This window comes from Puntigrus tetrazona, chromosome 21, assembly GCF_018831695.1.
Source record: "Puntigrus tetrazona isolate hp1 chromosome 21, ASM1883169v1, whole genome shotgun sequence".
NCBI lineage: Eukaryota > Metazoa > Chordata > Actinopteri > Cypriniformes > Cyprinidae > Puntigrus > Puntigrus tetrazona.
Window position 1 is genome coordinate 13555809 of NC_056719.1, and position 27860 is coordinate 13583668.

The 27860-nt window shown below is 37.1% G+C and overlaps 2 protein-coding genes across 2 annotated transcripts; both read left to right on the forward strand.

Annotated features, from left to right (window-relative positions):
• Window positions 1-476: 476 nt before the first annotated feature.
• On the forward strand, window positions 477-3111 carry taf9 (TAF9 RNA polymerase II, TATA box binding protein (TBP)-associated factor). The gene is made up of 7 exons (XM_043221615.1): window positions 477-589; window positions 988-1069; window positions 1195-1331; window positions 1421-1555; window positions 2208-2289; window positions 2473-2583; window positions 2783-3111. The coding sequence occupies exons 1-7, from the start codon at window positions 554-556 to the stop codon at window positions 2944-2946; spliced, it is 747 nt and encodes a 248-aa protein (XP_043077550.1). The 5' UTR covers window positions 477-553; the 3' UTR covers window positions 2947-3111.
• Window positions 3112-3221: 110 nt separating this feature from the next.
• Window positions 3222-27179, forward strand: siah2l (seven in absentia homolog 2 (Drosophila)-like). The gene is made up of 2 exons (XM_043221614.1): window positions 3222-4786; window positions 24555-27179. Exons 1-2 carry the CDS (start codon window positions 4337-4339, stop codon window positions 25104-25106), a joined length of 1002 nt encoding a protein of 333 aa, XP_043077549.1. The 5' UTR covers window positions 3222-4336; the 3' UTR covers window positions 25107-27179.
• Window positions 27180-27860: the final 681 nt, after the last annotated feature.

A 27860-nucleotide genomic window follows, 5' to 3' on the forward strand; every position in this document is an offset into this window, starting at 1 on the left:
CTTTTTTATGTGAATCAGTTCCAGCGAATCGTAGAAAAGAGGGGAATTTTGCTAAACAGCATGCCGTTAAATATGGAATTTCATTTGAATATTGTTTAATATAGATGCTGGTTATATTTAGCCTCAATACAGCTTTATTTGTATGAGCTAAAACGAAAATTGACATAAAAATAGACACTCAACAAACCGTAATGTATATCTCAATCGGATATGAATGAAACTCTTCAAAAGAATCGATTCGCGAAAATGATTCAGACAACCTATCACTACGGCACGTGCTTACATTTTGCAAGTATAGGTCTGTGCCCGTTTAATGTCTAAACCACTGCTGATTCGCTGCTCGATTCGCTTGGCGCGTGACAGTTTGATAACTATTTGATTATCCCTCTGTGATTGGCTGATTCTCTCCGTCACTCATACTTTCTTCATCCGGATTGGCTGCTTTGCTTCGGCACCGCCTAAGGTTAGCAAAATGCTGTCTATGTAGTACGCTTACTTTGTTTTGAAACGCAACCGAAGTATCAAGGGAAGGAGAATCAGAGCTCATGTGAAAATGGCGTCTCCGAAAACAGTGCCTAAAGATGCACAGGTAAATAATGCTATATAAACCGTTTTATATGCGTGTTGTGCAATATTCATTGTTTTTCAACCATAACGATTATAGCAGCATGTTTAAATAGCGACTGTGTATTTTACTCGCCTTATTCTTATTTATGCACACGCGCGTTAGCACGCTAACTGGTCCACCGTAATACATATATGTTGCACTTTTAATGAAATATATTGTTATTATTATTATTATTATTATTATTATTATTATTATTATTATTATTATTAAGTATAAAAAGGTGGTGCGTGCATTTACGGTTGATGTGTTTAGTGTAAGACAAGCTAAAATATTTGCTGTTACATATGCAGGGATAAAGCTAATATAATATGTATGATAATTCCTTGTGCAGTTTTTACTTTATTTTATTATCTTCAAAGGTTATGATGCAGATTCTTAAGGACATGGGGATCACGGAGTACGAGCCCAGGGTGATCAATCAAATGCTAGAGTTTACATACAGTAAGTCAGGATAACTTTAAACCTTCAGGATAATTGTAAAACGTTTTATCAAACTCCATCTGTTACTATCCTTTACTAGATTTAACATTCACTGTCTGTTTTTTGGTTTTCTTTTTTTGTTCCAGGATACGTAACAACTATCATTGAAGATGCAAAAATATATTCCACCCATGCCAAGAAGTCCAATGTGGATGCAGATGATATAAGGCTAGCAATCCAGTGTCGAGTGGATCAGTCATTCACATCTCCTCCACCACGAGATGTAAGTTGTTCTGGTTGACTTATATTTTCAAAGTATTACACGTCAGTAACTTCTGCTAATTAATAGTGTTGGTTGGTCTGTGGTTTCAGTTTCTGTTGGACATTGCAAGGCAGAAGAACCAAACTCCTTTGCCCCTAATCAAACCATACACAGGCCCACGTCTTCCACCAGACCGCTACTGTCTTACAGCACCAAACTACAGACTGAAGTCCTTGCAGAAAAAGGTATTATTTTATGTGATTGTATACAGTTTTTGTAATGTGGGTCTAAAATTTGGACTAGATTATCTAGTGTTATCTGATAACAAGGTCTTGTGACGTATTCCAGAGTGTATTCTCGTCCGGTCATTTGTTAAATGCAGGCTAAAGTGGTCAGTGGTCATCACAGTTGCTAATTTTGTGAGCAAAAAGCCCAGTGGTCTATAGTCAGTAGTATATGAATTGTATGTGTAAAGCACTTTTATATATATATAAAAAAAAAAAAATGAATTCGCATGATCTTAGAGGCATTGCAAAATCTGAAAAAACATTTTAATTTCTACAAAATATGCAGAACAATAGTAAATGTGACCACACTTTAATATTCAATATTACGGATAATTTTAATATATAGCTTACTTTTTAAATTGAGTTTCATTCTAAAGAAATTTAAAGCTTGGCATAACAAAAATGTATCTTTCTTACAAATATTATCATGCTATCTTAAAATAGTATAATTGAGAGGCAATTATAGGATGTTTGTGTGTGTGTTTTTCACTTCACTATATTAAGCCTGGCAGAAAATGTTGCAATTCTGTATCCTGAATAAGCTAGCAAATGTAAATTAAATTGTGTGACAGAATGTACAGTCTGATATGGTTTTGATTTGAATGTTTAGGTGTCTTCGTCTGCGGGCAGGATAACAGTGCCACGGTTAAGTGTGGGGGCAGTGTCCAGTAGGCCAAGCACCCCAACTCTTGGTCAGTTATTCTAAATGCTTAACACTCAAAGATTAAGCATGTCAGTGCTTGCGGGTTTTCGTACACAAAATTCACTAAGCTTTATTATTACAAGAGGAGCATTTAGTCGTTTTACCTTTCTCCCTGGTGAACAAGTCCCAGATCTAAACCTGAGTTTAAACGGATCGTCGTTGTTTACTGCAGGTACACCATCAGTGCAGACAGTGGGGAATAAAGTGGGGACGCCTGTTTCACTGACCGGCCAGCGCTTTACAGTTCAGATTCCCTCCTCGCAAGCTGCCTCTGTCAAATCAGGTATGTTTTTAATTTTGAATAAGCAGTTGGTCTTGTTGCCTTTTTATATTGAGGGCCATATGGAACATTTAGTTCCAAATCGGTAGATTCAGCAGATGAAAAATTAAGCTATTAAAATATATTCGAAATAAAACCAATGCCAGATTTAAGATCATGTGGTGAATAGTAGCATTAACCTCTTTAAATTCTGTTTTCACAGTTACTCCTACAACTCCCACAGTTCAAAATGTCCTCATCAACCCCTCTCTCATTGGCTCCAAGAACATCCTCATTACTACCAATATGGTGTCACAGAATTCGTCTGGTGACTCGACCTCTCTTAAGAGGAAACATGAAGATGAGGATGATTACGATGCTTTATGACCTGCTGTGGTTTCTTACTAGTAATGAAGTGATTCTGTAAATAAGCAAACAGTAACTTGCCTTTCAGTAGTCTTGTTTTGTTTAGATTCTTACACAATAACAGCCCATTTACATTTGTTGTTCATTTTTGGAAGTACAAAAAATAAAATTAATTCATAAATTGTGCTTGGTTGTTGTTTCAAAAGCTTATGTACCATTTATTTACATAACACACATAACAGAGTAAATTTGTTGTGCAAAAAAAAATGTTTTTAATTTTTTTGTTATTGTTGGTATTCAAACAATTTCATAAATCTTCAATATTTGAAAATAAAATGTCGTTATAGTTCATTGAAATGCCAGCAGAGGGAGCTAGTTAGACAGGATGATGTCTGTGTGCTTTTACTCCAGGAATAAATATTGACACTATTTAAATGTTAATACTACTATAATGCAGTTAAGTTATATTCAATATTTAGACGCTCTCCTTGCATGCTTCTGGTCATCTGATAAGGTATGGTCAATGATTAGTTAGGTGTGTGGGAAATATATAGATGAATAATTAAGAAATGGCAAACAAGATTTATACAGTATGAATTAAAAAGTATTCAGTGGTAAGGTGTACATTATAGCAGGTTTACAATGATATATCTAACTCAACTGGTAGAGCATGTGGTATCAATACACTTTTACCTTCTGTATTTACAGAGAACAAATGACCTTAGATGTACACATATTAGGAAACTGAGTATTCCAGAAATGTGTATTTCAAAATGTAAATGTACCTAGATTAAGAACGTATGAAAAGAGTACAAAACTTGTAATGTAGCTTATCGATTTTGTTTGTGCATACATATCTTCCGTGCATCGCAAGCATGCTCACTGACGTAAAACATTTTTCCACTGAGCCAGAAAAGAGGGGGTTTATTAGAGGTATTAAATATAACCATGATCATATAATATCATTCATTAATTCCTTTTATGCCTCATTCTACTTAATAGCTCTGTAAAAAGCTTATTTAGATCTAATCCACATAACTCATTCTGTTTATTAAAAATATTTTGAGGCTTATAAATGCAACAGTCTCTTGATTGCACAGAACGGTGAAACATCCTTGGTCACAATGCAACTGTTTATTTCACTACAGCCACTCACGTAATTACTACATATTCCAGCGACTCTTACATAAACGTCGAGAGCAGCTCTGTGATTGGCTGAGGAGAGTGTCAATCAAAGCCCTTTCTTCCAATAGACTCGTTACTCGCTCTCAAACTATGGCGGCCATGTTGTATCCGCGGGGGACTGGAGGCTGTTCGGAACCGAGTCTGTCTTCAGTCGGGAGTATACGGTGGGGCTCTCGGGCTTGAACTCGTCTGGGTTTTACACCATTTCAGATCTACACTCCTCGCCATGAGCCGTCCGTCCTCTGCGGGTGGCGCGGCCGGAGGACTCGGAGCTGGTAAAGCAGGAGGAAGTAAGCATGGAGGTTCTGGAGGAACAACCGCCTCTGCTGCCGCTGCAGCCGCCGCCGCCGCCGCTGCCGCCGCCGCAGCAGCAGCGGCAGCCGCCGCGGGAGTATCCGGCTCTGTCGCGGGCTCTGGTACGGTCCCCGCAGCCGCTGTAGCCCTTCCAGCCGCTGCCCTACCGGGGCAGTCAGCCGAACTGACAGCGCTGTTTGAGTGCCCGGTGTGTTTCGACTACGTGCTGCCCCCGATCTTGCAGTGCCAGGCTGGGCATCTGGTGTGTAACCAGTGTCGGCAAAAGCTCAGCTGTTGTCCAACTTGTCGCGGCCCTCTCACGCCGAGCATAAGGAACTTGGCAATGGAAAAAGTTGCATCTACTCTGCCGTTTCCGTGTAAGGTAAGAACAACCCCGTAGCACGAGTGAAATGCATTCGCTGCCGTCATAACCAATCCAAAGTTGCCTGCAACATTGTTTCATTCAGTACTGAATGATGGCACAGAGGCAATCATGAGTTTGGATACAGCTCAAGACCCTACAGGTGTAAATATTGCATCAAGCCAAAATGCCTTGCTGCCTGTTTTTAATTCACCTTTTTTTATATATTTAAAGACACATCCAGCCGAAATGTGTATATTTTGCTTTCTTCTATCACAACATCTTCTATCACACCATAATATATAATCATTCGTAGAAAAATATCGCTTAAAAATCTATTTTTAAATGTCCCGATCATCGCCAGCGTGTGAATATAACCAATGGCTTGGTTTTTGTAGGCGGGGTTATCAGTTTCACACCAATCGCAGGTAAGGAGGCGGATGAGGAGTGCTTTGGAAACCTGTTTGGGAACAGTTGTTGTTTTTGTGATTCCCCTTAAATTAAATGACACATTTCAACTTTAAAATAGGGGCATAGTTTTACAGGCACCCATCAAAAAAGCATCCCCATATAGCCTTGCTGATGATACACATGGCAACATTTTGAGCAATGTTGCCAGGCAACCAGGGGTCTGTTTAATAAAGTTTACCAAATAATTTTATTTAGTATAATTCATTGTTAGTTGATTTAGTTCAGAATAAACCAGACTAACTGAAATAAGCCTGGCTTGTTTGGTAAACTTACAACAAGTTTTCTAAAGTATCCGGCTGCTATTTCAGTGTGAGAAATCTGAAGGAATCGCAAACAAAATCACAAATGTTTAATTTTTTGCAAATAAGGAGTTAGGAGTCCCACCAGAATTGTAACATTTGTTTTCAGATTTTTGCTATAGAAATGATTTTGTGCTGATAGTTTCCAGAATTTTGTGGAAAAATACCAAATTAGTGTTTCCTTGTCACCCTTTTTGTTAATAAATGGCACCATTTTATTGACTGTGTTCTGTGGATCCAAAACTGCTGTTTCTGATTCTAAACAGCTGATAGAAAACACATGATGGGATTGCTGAAATATTGTCAGGGAGAATTATAATTTCAAATGTAAAATGAGGATAAGTCATATTTTACTGCTTCAATTAGTGGGGGAAAAAAGTTTGATGGTGTGGTTAAAGTCTTATTAAAAGCTAACATAGCTTGATTGTGATCGTTATTTGCTGATCAAAACTTCAAAGATTCCGCTCTTACATTCATTTCTTTTACTTTTTGGGCTGTTTGATCTTTACATTTTTTTTTTTGGTAGTGTGACTGACCTGAAACACCTTGATTGCATCATCAATACATTAAAGTTGTATTCTCTGTTATCACTGGGCTGTGAAAGTTGATCAGTACTCTTGTTCCCTGGGGTAATGTTTCCTCCTTTACAGTGCCACAGGACGTGGCAACCGGTACGTGATGTAGTGCAGTCTCTAGCATGATACCAGCCATCAGTAAAGGAAAGTAGCCCCCACCATTTGTAGTGAAAGTAAAGCTGGATCCGCTGTTGTTTCAGCAAAGGGCTTTGTCAGCTAGTTATTCGATGCTCTGTACTAACAGCATTAAAGTATACGGGACCTCATTTTTTTTGTGGAGGGATGTTGTGAAAACCATGTGCTGCACTCAACAGGTGACAGCAACTCTGCTCTTTAAAGGCATTGTATCATACTACTATTATAATTTGATTTTATTCACTTATGATGAGCTTTTTGCAACAATATTGCCACATTTATAACAGGTTATTTTTATGACTTTTTTATTTTTAAAACCTTAGAATGAAAAATGGGCCCTTTTTTTGTAGAATTAATGCTTTAATAACGAGGACACACTTCATTTAAGATACTTTGTTCTATATGGCTTTTTTCTATGAAACACAAAAGGAGATATTTTGAAAAATGTTGATAACCTAAAACATTTTTCTGACCATCAACTCCTATTGTGTGCTCAAAGAAGAGACACTTCTCAAAATATCTTCTTTTGTTTTTTTATTATTATTATTAAACAAAGTCATTTTTTTAAAAATAGTAGAATGGAAATATTTTTTTTATTTATATTTTATTTTGAATTTGTGCTGTTAGTCAATTAAAAAATAACTAATTGCACTTTTTAAAATTGTGATTACCTAACATTAAAGATTTTAAATATACCTTTATGTGGCAATAATTTCACATTCAATCTTTTAAAAAAAGGACATTTTTAATGTTTGTTTAATGGCATCTTTTTGTATGGATCACTGATACCAATACTACTGATGTTTCTAGAAAAGATTTTTTCCCCTCTTAATATTTCATTTACTATATGTCGCCATTGGTAACATTAGTGTTTAGACAAATTAAGAGTCATCAGTTTTTAACATTTATTACAATTAAAAAAATAACTTCTAATTTAAGTGAATTTAAAACTCCTCACATAAACATATTATAATAAATGTCATACCTGTGCCTTTCAGCAAGTAGGAAATGTACAGAAATTTAATAAAGTTAGCAAATATTAAATTCTAAATTAAGTATATGGATCTGTAAATGTATATGGATTTCCTTGTTTGTTTATCAGACTGCACAATAGCTGGGTTATTAGACTATTTGGCTGCTGTTACTTTAAGTGGTGACACACATGTACTGTAAAAAAAACAATAGTTGTTTCAACTTGAAATAACTTGTTACCATGCAGCCTAAAAATTTTATATATATATTTTTATATTAGTTGTCACTTACATTAAGTAACATGTTATTGTTTTTTGTGCTTGTTTCATTCAAGCTTTAATATGAAACCATACTGGCTACGGAGAGCTGTATTTGTGCGTGCAATAAACAGCATTCGCTAAGAGCACAGAATAACGGCTGACAGAACAGGAAGATGTGTTTTTTAATTGACATATGTGCTTTGCGAAAATGTAATCAGGACTGACTTCGTTTTTGTCATTTCATGTTTCTTTTAAATCCATAAAGCAAAAGATTTCAGAGATCTCATCATGCTTTTATCAGCAGAGCACATGGATTTCTCTTATGTGATCACAGATTACATAATGTAGTGTATCTGTGACCGTTGTCCTTAAGATACTGTATGTCTGATTATCAAAGACCTAGAGGGACATTAATGGGTGTTAGCACACTGTCATGGCTTTGGCAGGCTTCTCTAAAAAGGTCATGCGGTGTAACCATCCAGTTAAAAGTAAAAAACGACCTTCTTACACCTTGAGTACATGTGTACACTTACAACTATTTTAAAATATTGTTTTATTATTTAGTTATTAACTCATAAATGTGCTAAAGTTGTGGATTTGCACACAAACAATACACACATTTGACCTTTTTATAATCAGAGTAGGTCAGGTTTCTGATAGATCTGAGAATTTAATTATTTTTCTTCCTTTTTTTTGAGACTGCATGTCGCACCACATGACTTGAACTTCTCTGATTCATACTTAAACCTGCTATAGATCCCTGTTAGCATACAACGGAAACCGGATCGGTTTCTCTCTTCACATTCCTGAGAATGATTTATTTCATTTATAAGAAACGCACGCTTTGGGAGAAGTGGAAAAGGAAATGGAAGACTTGGATATCAGCCGTAGTGTCTCCTCAGATGTCTTAGTAGCACACCTCATGTAGGATGTCCGTTTGGAGCAAGGCCCAGAGAGTCTGGCAGGAAGGGAGCAGTTCCTCAGAGCTGTCACTGAGCTGCTTTTCTCACACGCCAGTCTCTGGCAGCGGGCGGCTGTGTCCGGCTGGCATACGTAACCAGATTAGACATGGATACGCTTAGTCCCCTTGGGCTTGGGCATTTATTTTGCCGTGCGAGTCTATTTTCAGCCTGTTCTGTGGGTTTGTTGAGACACAAGCTGCTGTCACTATGAATAGAGGCGGGTGAACGGCGAATTAGAGATTTGTCATGATCCCCATCGTAGACTGTTTAAAGAGGAGAGCACCCCAATGTGGCGAACACTGGTGACACCTGGCTACTGCGCATGCGTCGCATTGATTGCAGCACTGAGTGTAATACTTCCCCAAAGAACTGCGTGCACAACACACAAAGCTTTGCTGCCTTTTGAAAACCATTGCGTTTGTGATTTTTGCTATCTTATATTCTTGTAGATTAATTCTTGCATACTTTACCGTAGTTATTGAAAATCTATCAGGCAGGATGACGTTAGTCATGCTGATATTTTGGGCACCGTCCAATAAATTCACACTTGGCTGAACAAGATTCCAAATTTTACTGACAGCCTTGTCAATCCGCTATAAAGTTTTTACATTTGAATAACATTTAAAAATGTGTTGATATTTAGTTGTTTATAAATTTACAATATTATCCTGTACTTTGCGTATTTTATAGAAAAGAGAAAATATTTTTTAAAAATTTAAATGAGAAAAATATTAACATTTATTAAAACTGAATATATAATGATCTCTGACATTTGTTTTCTTATCTAAAAACAATATTAACAAATGATAAATATTGACAAAATACTTTGTTTTTTTTTTTTTTTTAAATCTTTACAAAACAAATTTAATAGAATAAATATTAAAATATTGTTAATGTATTTTATCAGATTTTAAAAAAATCCATTTTATGTTTATTATATATAAACAAGATATAATCAACATAGAGATCATGTATATATAAATATTATATATATATATGTATACTGTATACATATACAGTATACAATATATATAAATAAGTGTATACTGTCTATTTATATGTAAATACAAACACATGTATATATTTAAGAAAAATGTTGTTTATATATTTCTCTAAAATATAAGGATACCAATTATCCTATTATCCTATAATAAATGTGTAGATGTAAATATTTTATACTTTATATACTGTATGTGTATTTACATATAAATAGTATACACAGTACACAATACATTTTTATGTATTGTATACATTGAATGTAAAAAAAAAAAAAAAAGCAGTTTATAGATTCAGTTTATTGTTAGACAGCTGTAATTGATATAAAAATGAAATCAAAATTGAGTAAATAATAAAAATTCACAATATTTTAATACTAAACAAATGGTCATTTTAATTTTCGGAAAAATGTTGTGAAACTCGAGTACTAACATTTAATATTTAAATTTTTTTGGAATGCAATACTATGGTAAAAGCACATATGTTGTGAAGTGTTTAAATATGTTCCATGGTACCATGCACAATTTATTGCTGTGCATTTATATATATATTTTTTATTAATTTTTTTCCCTCTTTTCTCAAGAAAAGGCTTTAGTAAACTAACTCAAGCATGCTACTATTCACAAACCATGCACTTATAAGTACATATGCCACATGCATTATTATAACACACACGCAGTTCTCAAGGCACTCCGTGCCAATTAAGTAAAGAAATTAAAGATTTAATGAGAAATCGGCAGTTTTCACACATGAGCTGTGCTAAGAGGTGGATCAAAAGACCATTTTAGCGCACAGCGTTTCCTCCCCCTCCTGTAATAGCTGCAGTCCCTTCATCATATCACTAGAGGAACGATTGTGAGCAGCCCGTAATTAATTTCACAGATGAGTTGCTCAGGGTAACTCGCTCGCCCCTCTGCAGCCGCATACACACAAACTGCATGCGTGTTAGCAGGTAGTGTTGAGAAAGGACATGGTCAGCACATTGACATATGAACTTCAGAGGGCAAAGAATGACAGAAATGAAAGAGTGTCTTTGAGTATCTCTAGAGGTCGAAGGCAGAAAGGATGACCGAAGTGAAGCGTTAAGGTTAATGCAGAGTGATTTTAATGGCATCTGAGGTAATGCAGTCATCGTATATTTCAAGGGCCTATGTGGTCGATAAAGGGCAATTGTTGTTTATCAACATGTCATAGACCGTAATGCCTTCTGCTTCTGTACAAGAAGTTCACACCTGCAGAGATTATAAAAGTGAGCAATGCTGGGCTCAGTGATATCAAGTATATTTTGTTAGAAGCTTCACTGGAGAAACAACAAATATTGCTTCGTTTCTGTGTGCATATGGAAAAGTTCTTTGCCAAAGTTTGATGAAACTTATATAATAGCTGAGAAAGCTATTATATAAAGTTTCACACACACACAAAATTGCATTTTGCAAACATTGAGACAGCACTCTTAAATGTATGAATATTTGCCCAGCAGTAATGCTGTGTTACAATAGAAAACTTAACATATTGCAACTTTGTACTCTAGTGGATTTGCACTGATTTGCATTTTTGATTCGCAAAGGCATTTTACACCAGATTTTTTTTTTTATGTGGATAGTGGCATCAATTATATCCATTTGTTAATTTTTGGGGGGAAATGTTTGCCACACAGTTACTGAATATTTGCATAAATAATACATTTATCATTTTGTATGTATATTTTCAGATTAAAAATACCACAGTCGGCAATATTTTGTGGAAAGGGCAGAAAGAATGCCAAGTTAGCTCTTTTAGCTTTATTTAAAGAATGCACGGTAATGAGCAAACTAGTACTGATTCTAAATGCTGCTTCTTGCTGATTCAGCGAAAATCTTCTTCGCGTTGTCACTTGTCATTTCGGAAGCCGCTGAATGCATACACACCTCTTTGTGCCACCGAAGAGCATACGACCTCAATTATTATATCCATAGGTCATATTACAGAGTCACAACTGTAATTGCCACATACACGGACACTTATAGATAATTCAGTAGTGTTATTAATAGTCCCATTGAGTCTTGAGCAATTATGTCTGTTTACTTTTCCGCTCCAACAAGGGCATCGTCATATTTAGGCTCTTTTATTGGCCTTATTGTTTTAATTTAGCTCTCTATATTTTCTCATAAATAATTAGGTGTTTTTCACATCTTGTTAATGTCAGTTCGTTTTTATCTGCACCCCGCACTAAAAGACAAAGCTTTTCTGTGGGACAAATATGCAACGATACGGGTGATTTAGAATAATATTATTACTTTTTATTGGTTCTGTCTCCCAAAATCAGCTAGTGCATCTTCTTATAGAACTTTTTTTTTTTTAAATATGGTTGCAGTGTCAGGAATCTACTTCCTCCACTTCATTAGGAAGCCTGAAGTAATAGCACATTCCCGTAAGCACAGTAGTTACATTTCCTGCAGCTCTTTAATATACGAACGGAATTGATTTACATCATGCACTGAGCGATATCATCCCTGGCTCCATCTTCAAATTGGATTATCTGATGCTGGAATGCAGTGCACCCAAGCAGCTTCTTCCTTCTGCTCTCTTGCTGTAGATTGTGAGCGGGCATGCCTATGGAAAACAGTATTGACGTCCTCTCGTGCCATGTCAGCAGCATTTTGTATCCGCCTCGTGGGCACACCGATGCGTCACTCTTGGCTTCTTCTCTGCGTTAATGATGGACGCAGTGATCCTTGACCACATTCTGCTCGCCCTCCCTGGCTGGCCCGTTTAATGATGCGACATCTGCCTCGCTTACGGTTCTGCCCCGAGGGCCACAACCTTCCAGTGCCTCTCCACTGATCATGGCTCACTGGCCACGAGGAAAAATGGCCCATTGTGAAATCTGGACAGGGTAATGGGGTACAGCGATCCACAGGAAAAGCAATTAATCATTTTAAAGTTAATAGGTTAATTGAACTCTTTGTGACACATCTTCAAAGAAGCAAACTCTAGAATACTTTTGTGAAAGAATACGCGTTGTCGTAATTATAGGCCTCAAAGAATAAATTGACTGTAATTTAATGTAAATGACATTTAATCATTTACAATTGATCAAAAACAGTCTAAATGTATATTAAATGCAATTAGTTGAACTCAAGAATGATTTAAAGTAGGACTCAAGTACATTTTTAGGTAACACTTTTAGTTACCCCTATTAGTTGCTTATTAGCTTGCATATTACTAGAATATTAACCATTTATTAGTGCTAATTAAGCACATTTACTTCACATAATGCCTTATTCTACATGACCTTTTTCTACATCCCCATCTCATCTAAACCTAACAACTACCTAACTGGCTTTATTAAGCAACAAATTAAGAATTTGTTGAGGGGGAAAAAGGCATAGTTAATAGTTAACAAGTGTTACCTATTCTAAAGTGTTACACATTTTCATATAATTATCTAATTATTTCAGTTGTCTTTGAAATATGGTTTAAAGTGCACTGCTGAATATACACACAAAATGGCAAACAAAAAATACTGGAACGTAATTTCTGTTAAAACTTGTATATCTTGTATTTAAATATATTTCTATTTATAAGTGTAACGATGAAGTTCAAATTTAGTACATTATAAAAATGTATGTGTTAAGAGTGCACATAAAATTGTAATCAAGTCATGTTAGGTGTATGCATTAAATGTACTTTTCAAATGCCATTACAAATGCAGCTTTTTTTTTTTTTTTTTTTTTTTTTTAAGCTCCTTTTAAATTCAAAATACACTTAAGTGTATTCTGTTCATCTGCATGTTTAATTGTTACAGAATGTACTTTTAAAATTTAAAGTATGCTACAAGCAATTAAATTGATCAGCACATTTTGATGAAGGACATTTCACCATTTTTTTTTTTTTTTTATTTACTGTTATATTGTGCCAAACCTGTATGACAGACTGACTTCTGTGGAACATTAAAGAAGCAAATAAAACTCTTTATCTTGTTTGTTTTATTTGTTTGTTTATTCTGCTACAATAAGTCATTGGAGACCAATACCATTTTGGGCTCCATTGACATTTATTATATGAACAAGAATGAATTGAATGAGTCAGTCATATGGGTTTGGAAATGTAAATTTGGTCATTTATTACTCACCCTCACGTCATTCCAATATTGCAAGAATTCCATTCAACTTCAAAACACAAATTAAGATATTTTTGTCATAGACTGCAATGCAATTAACATGATCAGTGTCTAGAAATATTGCAAGGAGAATACTAAGAAAAGAATACTTTTTGTATGCAAAGAAAAAAAAGACTTCATTACTGAGCACTGAGCACCGTTTTGGATAGTATCCACTGAATGCAAACGGCTTATGCTGTTTCGTGTCGGCTGTACTACAAGGACGTTCATTTGTTTTTTTTCTTTGAATGAAAAGAACATCAGTGTGGCGCAGCTAACACAGAAAGCATGTGCTGATTGTGTTCAGTGGACATTGTCCAAAATGGTTGAATGCATCAAATATCTTAATTTGTTTGTTTAAGATTAACTGAGGACTTACGGGGGTTGGACCCACAAAGTAATTAATGACATAATTAACATTTTTGGGGGAACGAACGCTTTAGAGTGACTATTGACGTCAGAACCCCTTTATGTCAAACATTGTGATTAAATAGGTTGACGTTTGAAAGGGAAGAAAATTGCAAATAAAAAAAGACTTTGTATGGAAAGTAAAGCAGTTTTAACATGCAGTGAAATATGCATTTAGACATTTTGCTGAATATTATGTAGTTTAACCTTCGGCCCTCATCGCCTAAGCTTTGTTTAATGTCCATTACAGTGCAGTCAATGAGCTCTTTAGCCAGCCCTAATCAATCCCTTACTGGGTGACCTTTTCTCATCCCATTAAACTAGCGAGCACTTAGCTTATTTAACCCATCCATGGATTTAAGGTAAGTGAGGGCCACCAATCCTCTTTGTAGATATATGGCTTAATATATGCCCCTCCCAGATCCAGTTCTATGTGAATAAGGTAAAAAGTCAGGCGAGATTAATGGGATAGCGTCAATTGTCTCTATTTCAATCATCTTCTCTTTGTAGGCCTTCTTCTACAGCCTGTGTCTGTCCCCATCCAGCTGCTTCGTTCATTCACTTAACGGAGCCTTTTAATCAGGGGCCATTTGGAGCAGAGATGGGCAGCTTGGGCTATTGTGCCTGCACTGAATGACTCCCAGGAGGCTAAACTCAAGGGGACACAGCAGTTTTGTCATACAATGGGACTCAAATTAAATGAAAGTGCGACTGAACCTTGTTTTACCCAATTAGGATTTGAGGAATAAATGATATTGATGGTAGGACATGCCACCAGACAGATTTTCAAGCCAGTGATTTGTGCTTCTGGTCATGATGTGTAGTATTTGGTCAGACAGAGGTTGAATGTTGTTTGTGAATTGGTTTGGAAAAACAACATGGAAACCTATTGCACTTTCCTGTCATACTCAGTTGGTTACGTTTTTTTGTTGTTGTTTTTTTTCATTATTGGTAGGTAGTAGAGGTGGATGTGAAATGTCGATGCATCACTGTTATTCAGTTTTACATGACCTTTAGTTCCCGTGAGGATGGATGTGTTTTGCAGCGAGATAGCACATCAGTAGTTTATAATATAGGTAAGGAATAGCTGACGTTGAATTATTAGAAAAATAATTATTCCGCTCATACTACAAGACATAGATCAGATTATATTTATTTCATTTATATTTTAGGGTACTTTTGTACTTTGTCTATCCAGTGCCTCTGTGGGAAACATGGAAATGAGTGTCGTTTTTGTCATATTGTTTAGTATATATATTTGTTTGGCCAGTGTCGTAGTGGGTTTTGGTTAGTTTGCTGCTGTAAGCATAGACGTGTGTGTGTGTGTGTGTGTGTGTGTGTATATATATGGTTGTCAGACCTTTGAAATAATAGAAACCATTTGGCGAATAATTGCACACGTTCATCAGCCAATCAGATTCAAGCATTCAACAGCTCCATAGTATAACCACGCGTAAATGCCATGCGAGTCAAGATAATGAATATTATTTAGACTAAATGACTTGTGGCAGAATATAAATTTGTATAATGCCATACATTTCCACACGGAAGTATCCATTTTGACTGCTGCCTCCAATCTAGGAGAGGAAAACGTCCCGCTTATAATTTATTCTCTCTCTTCTTTCCTTTCATAGTCTCTCCATCATTTACATTTCACACTCTGTCGACCCTAAAATTTTCACATTTCTCAGCTCTTTACATTCTGCTCGTGTCTGTGTAAGAGCTGCTGTGCGCGTACAGGAAAGAGAAATGGGAGTGATTTTGGAGTGTGCTCACACTGGCAGGCTGCCAATCTCATCTAGTCACTGTCTCGCTTGGCTCTTTGTGCGCTTTGTGGTGTTGGGGTCTACAGTTGATTGATTGACAGGTGGTCTTCACTGTTGAACTCTTTGAGTATGGCTTTGGCATACATCGGTGCCTGTTGGAAGGCGGGTGATAAAGACTAGCCTCTCCCTGTTTGGATAGGTTTGAAATAATATTATACATCCACAACCGTGTGTGTGTGTGTGTGTGTTTTCAGGCCAGTTAAGATTGACTTGTGCTAATATTTACTATAATTATAGTTTTAACATGGGAATTCCATTCACAATTCAACATCAACAAAACAAACAAAAAACAAAAATTGGCAGATTACCGATATGGTCAAATGATATCGTGTTTACCAAACAATACAATTTTAGCTTGGTGTTGTCAGATTTTAAAAATCATGCTGAAAACATATCGCGCAGGACTGGATATTTGTTGATATCCCTAGTTTTTAATTAGAATTTTAGTTTTTGTAGAAAGCATGCCACTATAGCAAGTGGATGAGCTTTGTGCCAGCTGTAGCCAAAGAGAAAATAAAATGTTTTTCAAAAGGTGTTTAACAGAGAGCTGATGCTAATTCATTACTGTAAAAACGCGTTACAGTCTCCTGTAAAATAAACGGCCTTGTGTTGTTGTTCTGAAGCGATATCAATACGATCTTTCTCTGTCCCTGCTCAGTGAACATTAAATTTAAACTGCAATCATGGGTCAATCTCTCAAGGCTCATAAATCCAAGAGCACCGTTTCTTAATTGAATTGCCTGGTTTTGAGAACCCAAGGCAAGTCTAGCTCTCTCTGTCTCCATCCGTCTGAAGCATATCTTTCATATCTCATCATTGGGTCCAAATGGAAACGCATCAGGCTCTTTAGCTGGAGAGATACAGTACACTTTCTTCAGCTCATCTCCTGTGTGTGTGTGTGTGTGTGTGTGTGTGTGTGTGTGTGTGTGTGTGTGTGTGTGTGTGTGTGTGTGTCCATATTCTCATTACAGCTCAGTGGTATGACAGTGTATAACGTGTGTCAAGTAGAAATGTCAACAAATATCCAGTCCTGCGCGCTATGTTTTCAGCATGATATTTAAAATCTGACAACACCAAGCTAAAATTGTATTGTTTGGTAAACAAAATATCACTTGACCGTATTAGTAATCTGCCAATTTTTATCTTTTATTTTTTTGATGTTGAATTGTGGATGTATTTATTTGCTTAATTTTCCCTTATGTGCACACATACCGTTAATGTTTAAGTTGAATAATATTTAATATTCATTACCACCGAAAAATATTGTTATAGTATTTATATTCTAAAACAGTATTTTGTAGTTTTATCTGTTTTTATTTTAATGTACAAAATTGTTACTACTAGCCATAACGATCCTTAATAATATTTGCTTGTTTTTCTTTTTATAAAATTGTCATTTAGTAAATTTTCAACCAAAAAAAATTACTTCAGGGTTATTATATAAGCCTAATGCTTTTTAGGTTGTGAGTTATTTTTCTTCCAAAAATAACTGTCCTGATATATGTGTTACTGTGATATAAAATTACTCATATTGCAATGTTGTTCATCCCACCCACACCTTAATGCTCATGCATGTCATTGTAATGAAATGAGAATGCAAGTGTCAGACTCCATCTCACGTACCCCTCTAATTGTAACCTCCTGATTGTGCTGCCAGTCATCGTCAGGCTAAAAATAGGCGGCCTTTCCACTGCGGGGAAGCCAAGAGGTACGAGGCTTGCTTGTGTGTGTGCGTGTGAGGGCACTCACCCAGAAAGTGAAAGAGGGTAAAGATGAGTAGAATATAGTGAGACATATTGTCTTTCTCCCTGTGCTTGAATGTAAATAAAATCTGTGGTAGTGACGGCTAGATCTACTTCCAACCTCGCAGATGCGTGAATGCATCCGGGTGTATCTGAAACACTATTGCAGGAGGTCGAAGGAGGGCTGTGAAAGGGAGAGCATGATAAAAGGGAAATGAGGAGAAATCATAGTCAGCAAGCCAGCTGTGCTTCACAAAAGAAAGTCGAATGCCTTGTGTGGTTATTTACAGGCAAAAACACGAACATTTATGGAATATTCAGGATAAGGGCTGGGCAGCGTATTTATATACACAAGTCACCAAATGTAAATGAAATATGTATGTATTGTAACCGACATTTGATTGAAATGGATTAGAACGTGATTCTGTTTTTGATCTGAACGCAAGCTGATTGTCTGACTAAATGAAATCTGTTTAGTGTAGTTATGACATTTGAATTCTAAAAGCAATTTTAAAACAATAAATAAACATACTGTATGCATGCATTGTTCACAGTAAGATGCATAGTATGCATTTAGATATTTCATTACATAAGGTGCCATATGATTTTAAGGTGTAATATTAATTATATAATTAAATATTCTCAAAAAAAAATATATCTATAAATAATTTGAGGTTTATACATCATCTGAAAGCTTTCCATTGACGTATAGGATAGGACAATGCCTATTACTAATCAAAAATAGTTTTCATACAGTCGAAAGTTTACAAAAATATAAAAATCTTTTTTATACATTTTTTATTTCTACTTTTAAGCATTTTGAAGCAATCACAATCAGCTAATGGTGAAAAATGTAAATTACAGCAGTGCATTTAAGTCCACTCCTATTGCATAAAAATTCTCTAAATACATTTTGCTTGGTTACAATTTTCAACCTATCAACATTAATAATAAGAAATGTGGTGCTGTTTTTTTTTTTGTTTGTTTGTTTTGGTTTTTTTGCTCCCCAAATTAGCATATTATGTTTTCTCAAGGGGAATGTGACATTGAAGATTTTTGGTAAACATAGACGTCTTTCAAAAAAAAAAAAAAAAAAATAGATATCTTTTGTTTGTTTTTATATCTCCGACCCCATATAGCACAGACATTTTATATATTTACAATGCATATATAATCATCTTTTTCCCTTACGGCTTACTCAGTCACTAGTGTATATGCATAGTGTATGTTCATATACTTGCCCTTCAAAGTGCCGCAAGGGAATAAACGAACCCAAATGTAACATGAAAGACCTGTAGATTACGTTTTGCTTGAAGTCCCCAAATGGCTGTGCTACAGGCACGAGAGAGAGAAAAAAAAAACATGAGCAGAGGAATGGGGAGGTGAGAAGCCACCCCCTTCACACACACACACACACACACACACCACCTCCTCCTCCTCCTCCTCCTCCTCCCACCCCCTCCCGTCGTGTGCAAGCGTGCTGCCAGTGCTGCAGTCCAGAATGTTTTTCCGCGTCCGCAGCTCTGCTGAGTTGTCACCCTCCGGAGCGCAGCAACAACAGAGGAGAGAGGGAGAAAGAAAGGAAAGAGAAAGGACTGTGTTTCGCAGGGATTTCATTCACTCGACAAGCTGTATTTGTAGAATCTTGCACCATATGGGACGAGACTGATGCTTTCCTGTGGGCAACGTCACCTCACCTGCGATCTCTGACTGTGTTTAGAAGCTTTTTTTTATTGAGGCTGATCAATTTTGACTGCATGCTGCGGTTCGTAGATGTTTTCGTGGATCATCCCGAGAGCTTCCCAGAAGAAATAACCCGTCTTCGCTGATTTGACCTGCGTTCGCCGAAAATCCTGAATTGGGAACTGAGAGGAAAGAATTCTTTTGCTTCTGCATGGAATAAGAGAATTTAAATTGGGATTGAGGTGTTTCGACAAATGACAGTTTTGGTACAGCTAGGGAATCGCAGCGTGGGTCTCTTTTTGGTCCTGTAGGGGACAGTGCAGTCCATGGTGTACGTTTTGAATCAATAGATCATTTGTTTGGTTATACTCTATTTCTGCAAGCATAGATGGTGGGTGCATCGTTTTAACGGATCCACGAGTCTTGTGTTTTGGCAGTAGATGTGAAACGTGGTTTTTATCCCCGCTGTGTCCTTCAGGACACAAAAGCATCCTTGTCAGAAACGGAGGTAAACAGTGAGGCATTCAGTGTAATTACTCAGCGCTGCCGTACACACTTGCACTTGTTCAAATGCACTCGTGGGAATGGTGTTTTTGCTTGAGTGAAAGAGTACAGCGTGTTCAGTTTGCCTCCTTGGTAGGTCAGCAGGTTCATTCCTCACAAATATGAAGTAAATTTCTTTGGGGTACACAGCAAGATTCTTCAGACGTTCTCGACAAGTGAATGGAGAGACTATAAACCGTTTTCTTGAGCATTGCTTTGGGTTTGATTTTGGAAGCTGAAGCTAGAATTAGGTTAGTCTAATTTTGTCCAAGAAGGCAAACGGTCTCAAAACATTCTGACTGAAGAGTTATTGTAGGGTTGCATTTGAAGTGATGTTGTGCCCGGCCTCCTGTTTCCCACTCCTGAGGGATTTGTCCCAGTTGCGGTGCCTGCTCGGTTGGCCACGACAACGAGGTGTTTGTGTCACAGGCACAAATCGACCGGTTTGCCACACCAAACCACTTCCAGGAAGCAAGGTAAGTACTGAAGATCATAGTTCCATCTTCAGTATATTATAGTTGTTTTTTTTCCAAGATATCATATGTGATCCTGGAGCACAATACCAGTGATGAGGGTTGTTTTTAGGTTTTTGAAACTATTGAAAATCTGGAATCTGAGGGTGCAAAAAAATTAAATATTGAGAAAATTGCCTTTAAATCTGTCCAAATCAAGTTATTAGCAAAAAAGTTTTTAATATATGTATGGTAGTAAATGTACAAAATATCTTCATGACCTGTAATAAATATTCTAATGATTTTTGGCATTAGAGAAAAAATCAATCATTTTGACCCATACAATGTAGCTATTATTGGCTATTGCTACAAATATATGACTTATGACTTTTTTTTTTTATTCTTTTTTCTCGCAGGGTCGCATATTATGGTACTTCAATAGCTGTTTGGTTCAGGACCATACTAGATTTAAAAAATTTAAATGTAATATAATTTACGGAAAGGGAATATAATTTCCCTATAGGGAATATTGGTGTGGTGTTTGTAGGGATATAATCATGCTGTTAAGAATGCTCTCATGATAGTATAATAGTAATAGAAAAAAAAAATCAATTTAAATCTAATTAAAGTTAAGACAATAAAGTCACAAAGAAACTAACCTCAAAGTAGACATTATAACACAATTAGTAAAAGGCTTAAACACTAATTAAAGTGGATATGGTTTATGACTTCATTTTTGTAAAAGGCATATTATGAAATTATTCCCAAACATTGACTTAATTCTCAAAATTGCAGTTTTAATGTTGCAGTAAAATGTTTTCATATATTGTACAGAATTCTCGAATGCTGTTTTCTTTTCATCTCAATGTCAATTATACTGTGTTTATACAAACACATTACACTAATTGCTGCGTAAAAAAAACATTAAATGTAATTGAAGAACCGAGCGAGAGCAAGATGATGGCAAGCAAGGATTCCCCTCCCCCCTCTAACCTAATTACTCCGGCCTTCACTGGGCTGATTTCAGCTCTGAAACTTTTAACTAAATTGCTATTGATTCCAGAGTGGGAAAGCGAGTGTCTAGGCCTCCATTGCAGTGGTAGAAGTGGGTGCGATGGCTTGCCACAGATCAGGAGAAATCAGATTTCTCGGTGCCTGATGCACAGGCTTTTCGTAAGGCCCCCACAGAGTTGATTCTAATTATGACCCGAGTCTAGCCGCTTCCCAGCAGTGATGAGGTCATGTGCTTACATGGTGTCTTATAAGAAGGAACCAAGATGCTGGTGGCCTCACTTGGTCTCAAGAGTGATTTCTCCTGCCATTTCATATGTGCACTCACCCTGTCCTTGAGGGAGAAGGGAAAAGACATGGTAATGATGCCATCTCCTCTGTCCTGAGTTCTGTCTCTGGGGATGTGAGGGCTGAGACGCCATCCTTTTCAACTGACACGTTGGTGATGGCAACTCAAGGTCCTCCTGCTTGTTAATGGAGGAGAGATAAGCCTGCCTCTCATTCATTGCTCTGAATAGATGTATGGGAAACATCAATAGTTTCTTGAAATGAGGCTACCCAGGACTTCCCACTGTCACTCTTCCAACTGTCAACACTGTTGGCAGAGGCATCAGTCATTGGTAAAAGAAAAGGTACCCTTGAACTTAAACTCATTGTGCTACAAGTACAGTTATCTGGCAGCTTGTTGTAAAGTTGAGCATATTGCTTGCATACTTTTAGTAAATAGTATGTTATAGTATAATAGTTTGGCCTTAAGATGCAAAAATGGCAATAAAATATATTGCAGCAAACTACTTCTTCTAATTACTTTTTCTCAAGGTTTAGGCTTCTTATATTGTGCTTTGAGAAATATCCAAGCCCATATGCCTTGTTTTAAAAAAAAAAAAAAAAAAAAAAAAACTCTTTAATAATATATTTTGAAAATTAATAATTTTAGTTTAGGGTAAGATTAAAACCACCAAAGAACATCTGAAGACCTTGACTCTTATGTGCCCTTTTCGTGTTCTGGTTTATTTGATGTTAATTTGCTTATTCGAAAACACACGTCCATTTCAACACACAAAAACTAATTAATAAACTGTCAAAATTCGTTGTCATTCATCAAAATGAGCATATCCAATGACTTCCCCTCTTGGCTAAAGTGGCTGTATAATTTGCAACTTAAATGCGGAAATGTGTAAATAATTCAGGAGCTAAGCTCCCAGCCCAGGGTCTATGCGTCTCCACAGGGCTAGCTTGGCACAGCGTCAAGGGTTTACTAGAAAGAGAGCACTTCACTTATTATTTCATCAGGTCTCTGGAGCAATGTTTGCTGGTGATAGATTTGAAGTTTTAATTAAAGTGAATTCAATTTGTAGCCAGTGGCAGATGAATTTTGTATGTTGTTGCTGTGCTCATTTTATTGGAATTGATTTTTTTCAAATTGTGGGCATATCGGTGCAGTCAATGACTCAATGTTCCAAAGTGGTATTGAAACACACAGTTAATTTGTTCGCTGTAGGGGCTAATCAATCAAAGATAAGTGTTATACAGGGTTGTTTTGTAAAGTTCACTCTCAGAATCAGGTTTGGTAATGACTGAATACACACATCTGCATAAAATCACACATTTCACAATGTACCCTAAATAGACACTTGATACTATTTCTTCCTACTACCCCAATACCCTCAGCTCCAACAGGCTCTAGACAGAGGCTTTATCTCCACCGTACGGCCTTAGGATTACTGCTCAAAATCCTGTCTTTCTCTCATTAAAAAGGTGGATAAGAGGATAACTGTCTGAATGGGAGGAAAGAGATGGGACGCATAAACCTTCCACACCTCCAGAAGTCAGATTGTTTGATTCGTAAAAGAAAGGCTGGGAAATGAGGAAGGATTAGCGTAATGAATTTGAGGGTATTTGGACATAGGCCATGTCCTAATAAAAGACAGTTTGGAAAACCCAATGTAACGTGAAGGAGATATAACGATTCTTTCTCCCTAGTTGCTTCTTAACAGCTTTTGACAATAAATGTCAGTGTTTTAAGGCAGTTACGGCCTCTGGGGTCTTCTGGACCACTGGATAACGGCTGTCACTCATTGATTTTTGCTAGGCAGCCGGTGACTTACCACTCCGATTAATAATTAATTTGGCAGATATTGAAGCACACCCTTGTGGGAGGGGGGGGCGCTTAGTGGGCTGAACGTCCACACCTCCAGCTTTACTCTAACCTGATAGAAACGGATTATCCTGTGGTGTAATGATTTAACTCTAATTAATGAAGTTTACATAGATTTTCTAGAAACTTCATAAGAAAGAATCAGATAATGCTTTATAAAATAAAAAAAAATCTCTAATGCTTAACTTGTATGCTTGAAAAAAGGTGTTTTTATTTGGTCTTAGTTCTTTACTGTCTAGACATAATTGAGCTTGTCTTTTGTCAGTAAACCAGTAGGTTTGCTCCTTTTCCCCAGCCTATTCATGCAAGGATTTTCTTTCTTTGTTGCTTTGCTGATGGTCTGACATTTCTGTCGAATTCTAAACCTTTACCTATAATTTGAACTAAATACCTTGTTTTTAATGCCGCGCTGCTAAGCTGATGAAATTCCCTGGGAAGGGCATTTATCAGGTTATTGTGGGATTTCTCCTTTTGTTGTTGCAAGTCCAATCCTGTGGGCCAGTCAGAGAGATAAATGTCGGTTTTAGAGTGAGCAAAGAAAGTCATGCAGTGTGCACATTTCCAACAAAGTGAGCAGATTGGGGTAACATTCATATTTGACCTTCATTTATATTCCCTTCCTGAGATAATCAAAAAGAGCCTTGCTGTGCTATTCATCTTAAAGCAACACGATCCGTCCCACTCATTTTCCCAAACTGCATGGACACGTGCATAAAAAATGAGAGGGTTGTCACAGCTTGACACATGATTAGCAGCAACGTCGCTTCTATGGCAAGTACACACACAAACGGACGTAAATTACTCTGTGCAATTTATGGGTTCGCTTCAAATGATACTGACATATCTCGACACATGGCCTAGTTCCCTCTATATATAATTCCCTATCTCTTGTGTCCTTGACCTGCCCTCCTGAAATCCCCTTATCCTAGTTTTCCCCTTTTTTTCCCATTTGTTCTCACCATTTTTCAGCCTCCCACTCACCTTTCCTGCTACTCTCTTTGTCCTTTATCATCAGTTACTCTTTCAGTGTTGCCCCATTACTTACCCAAGCACTCTTGATCTTGAGTCTCTTCACTCTCGTTCAGTCAGTCACTAAAAATCTCTTTGTTTTTTTATACTTGTGCTCATGCGAGTCTCATTTCTGTTTTCCCGCAGTATGCCTCAGCTGGATGTCTGCTGTCTCTCCACCACAGCGAGAAGCCCGAGCACGAAGAAGTCTGTGAGTTCCGGCCCTACACCTGCCCATGCCCGGGGGCTTCCTGTAAATGGCAGGGCTCCCTGGAAGCCGTCATGCCACATCTTATGCATGCCCATAAATCCATTACCACTTTACAAGGCGAGGACATTGTCTTTCTGGCCACGGATATTAATCTACCGGGGGCTGTGGACTGGGTCATGATGCAATCATGTTTCGGCCACCACTTCATGCTGGTTCTAGAGAAGCAGGAGAAATACGAGGGACACCAGCAGTTCTTTGCCATCGTGCTGCTCATTGGCACGCGAAAGCAAGCGGAGAACTTTGCCTACCGCCTCGAGTTGAACGGCAACCGTAGGCGGCTCACATGGGAGGCCACGCCGCGCTCGATCCACGATGGTGTAGCAGCAGCCATCATGAACAGTGACTGTCTTGTGTTTGATACCTCTATTGCCCACCTGTTTGCAGACAATGGCAACCTGGGTATCAACGTGACCATCTCCATGTGCTGAGGTGGAAGCGTAAAGATTTATCCAGTGACCCAAACCTTGGACAACCTCTGCGCCCTATCAGACTGCAGGTTCTGAAGGCAATGGTTGGGAGATGTATACATTTGTGTATATTTCGGTTCAAGAGTCATCTGCTAAAACAACGCACACTTTCCAGATTCACTAGTAGGTTAGTTTGCTAGGTAGGATGGTAAGAGTCCTTCTCGAGATGCGTGCAAGTGCAAGCAGTCCGTTGAAGGCATTGGTGCAATTGAGAATTTCTTCTGCACACCCTAAGGATACAAACATCTCAACTTTCTGATTACACCTTCAGTAGAAGTTGAGGTGTGGACGATCACAATCACAGAATTAAAATGCTAACTTGGGAAGAGTCTAGGCATGAAGGTGTAACATTTGCCTCAGAAGCTTATAAAACCTATGTTGTACAAAACTGCACTGACTACTTTGGTTTTCGTCTTTGGATATTGAGTGAAACCATGGAAATTGTACATGGCAATGTAAATGGTAATCCTCTGAATTTTATGGTTGTATATTGGCTTGATAAAACAATGCCCATGGTGGAAATGCGGTGTGCATGGTGGAAATAAAACTCACTTGCAAAAATGGCATAGCCACCATGTTTTTAAGGCAAGAATCTGACCTCTTTACTATGTTTTTTTCCTTCCTTCCTTCCTTTTCTTTTTTTAAATACCATATCTGTCTTCAATGTTTCATGAAATAATGAGGACAATACTTAGTTTAGTTTATGGTCCGTATCCATAGGAGAGAACTGGTTTGTGATCAACACAGATACAAGCTCCATAAAATGACAGAACTACAGCCAACCATTTCAAGTTTTGTTACCTATGATCTAATGCCACAAATATATTTGTATATGATTTTTTTTTTTTTTTTTTTTTTTTTTTTTTTTTTTTTTTTTTTTTTTTTTTTTTTTAAAGGGAGAGCTGGCCTATAAATTTTTCATTCATGGAGCACCAAAGGAGAAGTTAAATAGAATATCTCAGCTGTTCGCTTTCAGTAGTGTATTTTGATGGGCCTGAGGCTTGTCAAGCTCCAAAAACCCCATAAATGCAGACCATACAACCTGTGCTCTATATTGCAAGTCTTCTGAAGCCATATGATAGCTTTATTAGAGTCAAAGACAGAAGTTTAAGGCTTTTATTTAAAATAACTAATTGTAAAAAAAAAAAAAAAAAAAAAAAAAAAAAAGAGCAGCTCACACATTTTACTAGATGATGACTCCTATACAGGTTTCAACAACACAAGGTGAGGAAATGACAGAATTTGAATTTGTTAATGAACTATTTCTTTTATATAGGTGTCCCCACCTTTGCTTTTTAGCGTACTTTGTCTTGTCAACAGTGACTGTATGTAAAAGATTTAGCCTGCGCACAAACAACAATCTGTTATTTTCTCGTTGATAAAGTGTCCGCATTTAACTGGTTTTGTTGTCTTTGTACTTTTTCTTACTTTATATTTGAGGATATCTTAAAGAAAAGCTTTTGTAAAAAATATAAACAACTTTAGTTTTGTTGGTATTTGTTGTTGCTGTTACGTCTTTTACGAAATGATCGTTTAGTCTAGCTTTGTTTACTCTATTTAAAACCCGGTAAAATCTGAGCAATTTCTCACTCTCCTCTTTGGTCAATGAACCCACAATGCCTTACTTGTATACAAGCTCAGTCTTATAGAGTCTGCCGCCTTCTAGGACTCCGTGTCAAGTTCAGGTCACTATCCTCCGAACCTCCAGTGTCTTGAAAGAGACTTCAATTTTACAAAGTGGCATTATGTGTGGGAAGGACATGGCACGTCATTCTACTTTGCCCCCAAAAACTGCTGCAGTAGCCGTTTCACTTACACTGTTCAAGTACGGACCCCGGCCTCTTTTCAAATACCTCTGATGACTTTGGAGACATCTGTGCAGGAAGAGCATTGATATGCCTGAATGTGGGTGGTTCTGTGAAGAGATCTCAAGTTTGATGCACAACTAATGCCCTCAGTTCTTCTTTATCTGTCTGCTGTTTTACTCCTCCTGAAAAATAATTTAAAAATGTAAATTAAATGTTTTATAAATCCGTTGTGGAGCAAATTTATTGTTTTGCTAATTTCTTTTGTTTGGTTGTTTTGTACAATGAAATCCACAGGAAAAGATGAAAGTGTGCGCATGTGGTCAGTGTCCCTGCTCTTCAAACATGTGGACAGACTCTCGTCCGTGATGCTTGTTCCCTCTACATGCAGTTGTCATGGCAACAAAATATGCAAATGAGAAATCTAGCTCACTCATTACTTGAAGAAAATTCTTGTGTATTTTTTTAAATGTTCTTGGTTAGTTGGAAATCACACTTTTACACCTTTTTGTAGATTACTTATAAAATAAGTGAATCTTTCAAAGTATTCGCAGGTCATGGATCATTCATTTAAAACAAATATTATGCAGATGAACCAGATGGGTGGTGACTGAAAAACCACTAGCAATTTAAGTTCTGCATAAAAATATGAAATGCGTGTTGAATGGGACAAAGTACCTGCATGTAGATCACAAGCCCTGAAGGAAGCTCCAAGCTTCCAGGTCTATGTGTCATGACTCCTACGGCACTGAGCTGACAATGCATTACAAATCTTGTGTGATAAAGAATAACAGTTTAGACAGAAAAATGTCAATTTTCACATTTAGCCTAATCCATTAAGTTTTTGGAATAATGCACTTATATATATTCTGATGTCTTAATTCTGATTTGACCATCTATTAGTTGTCGC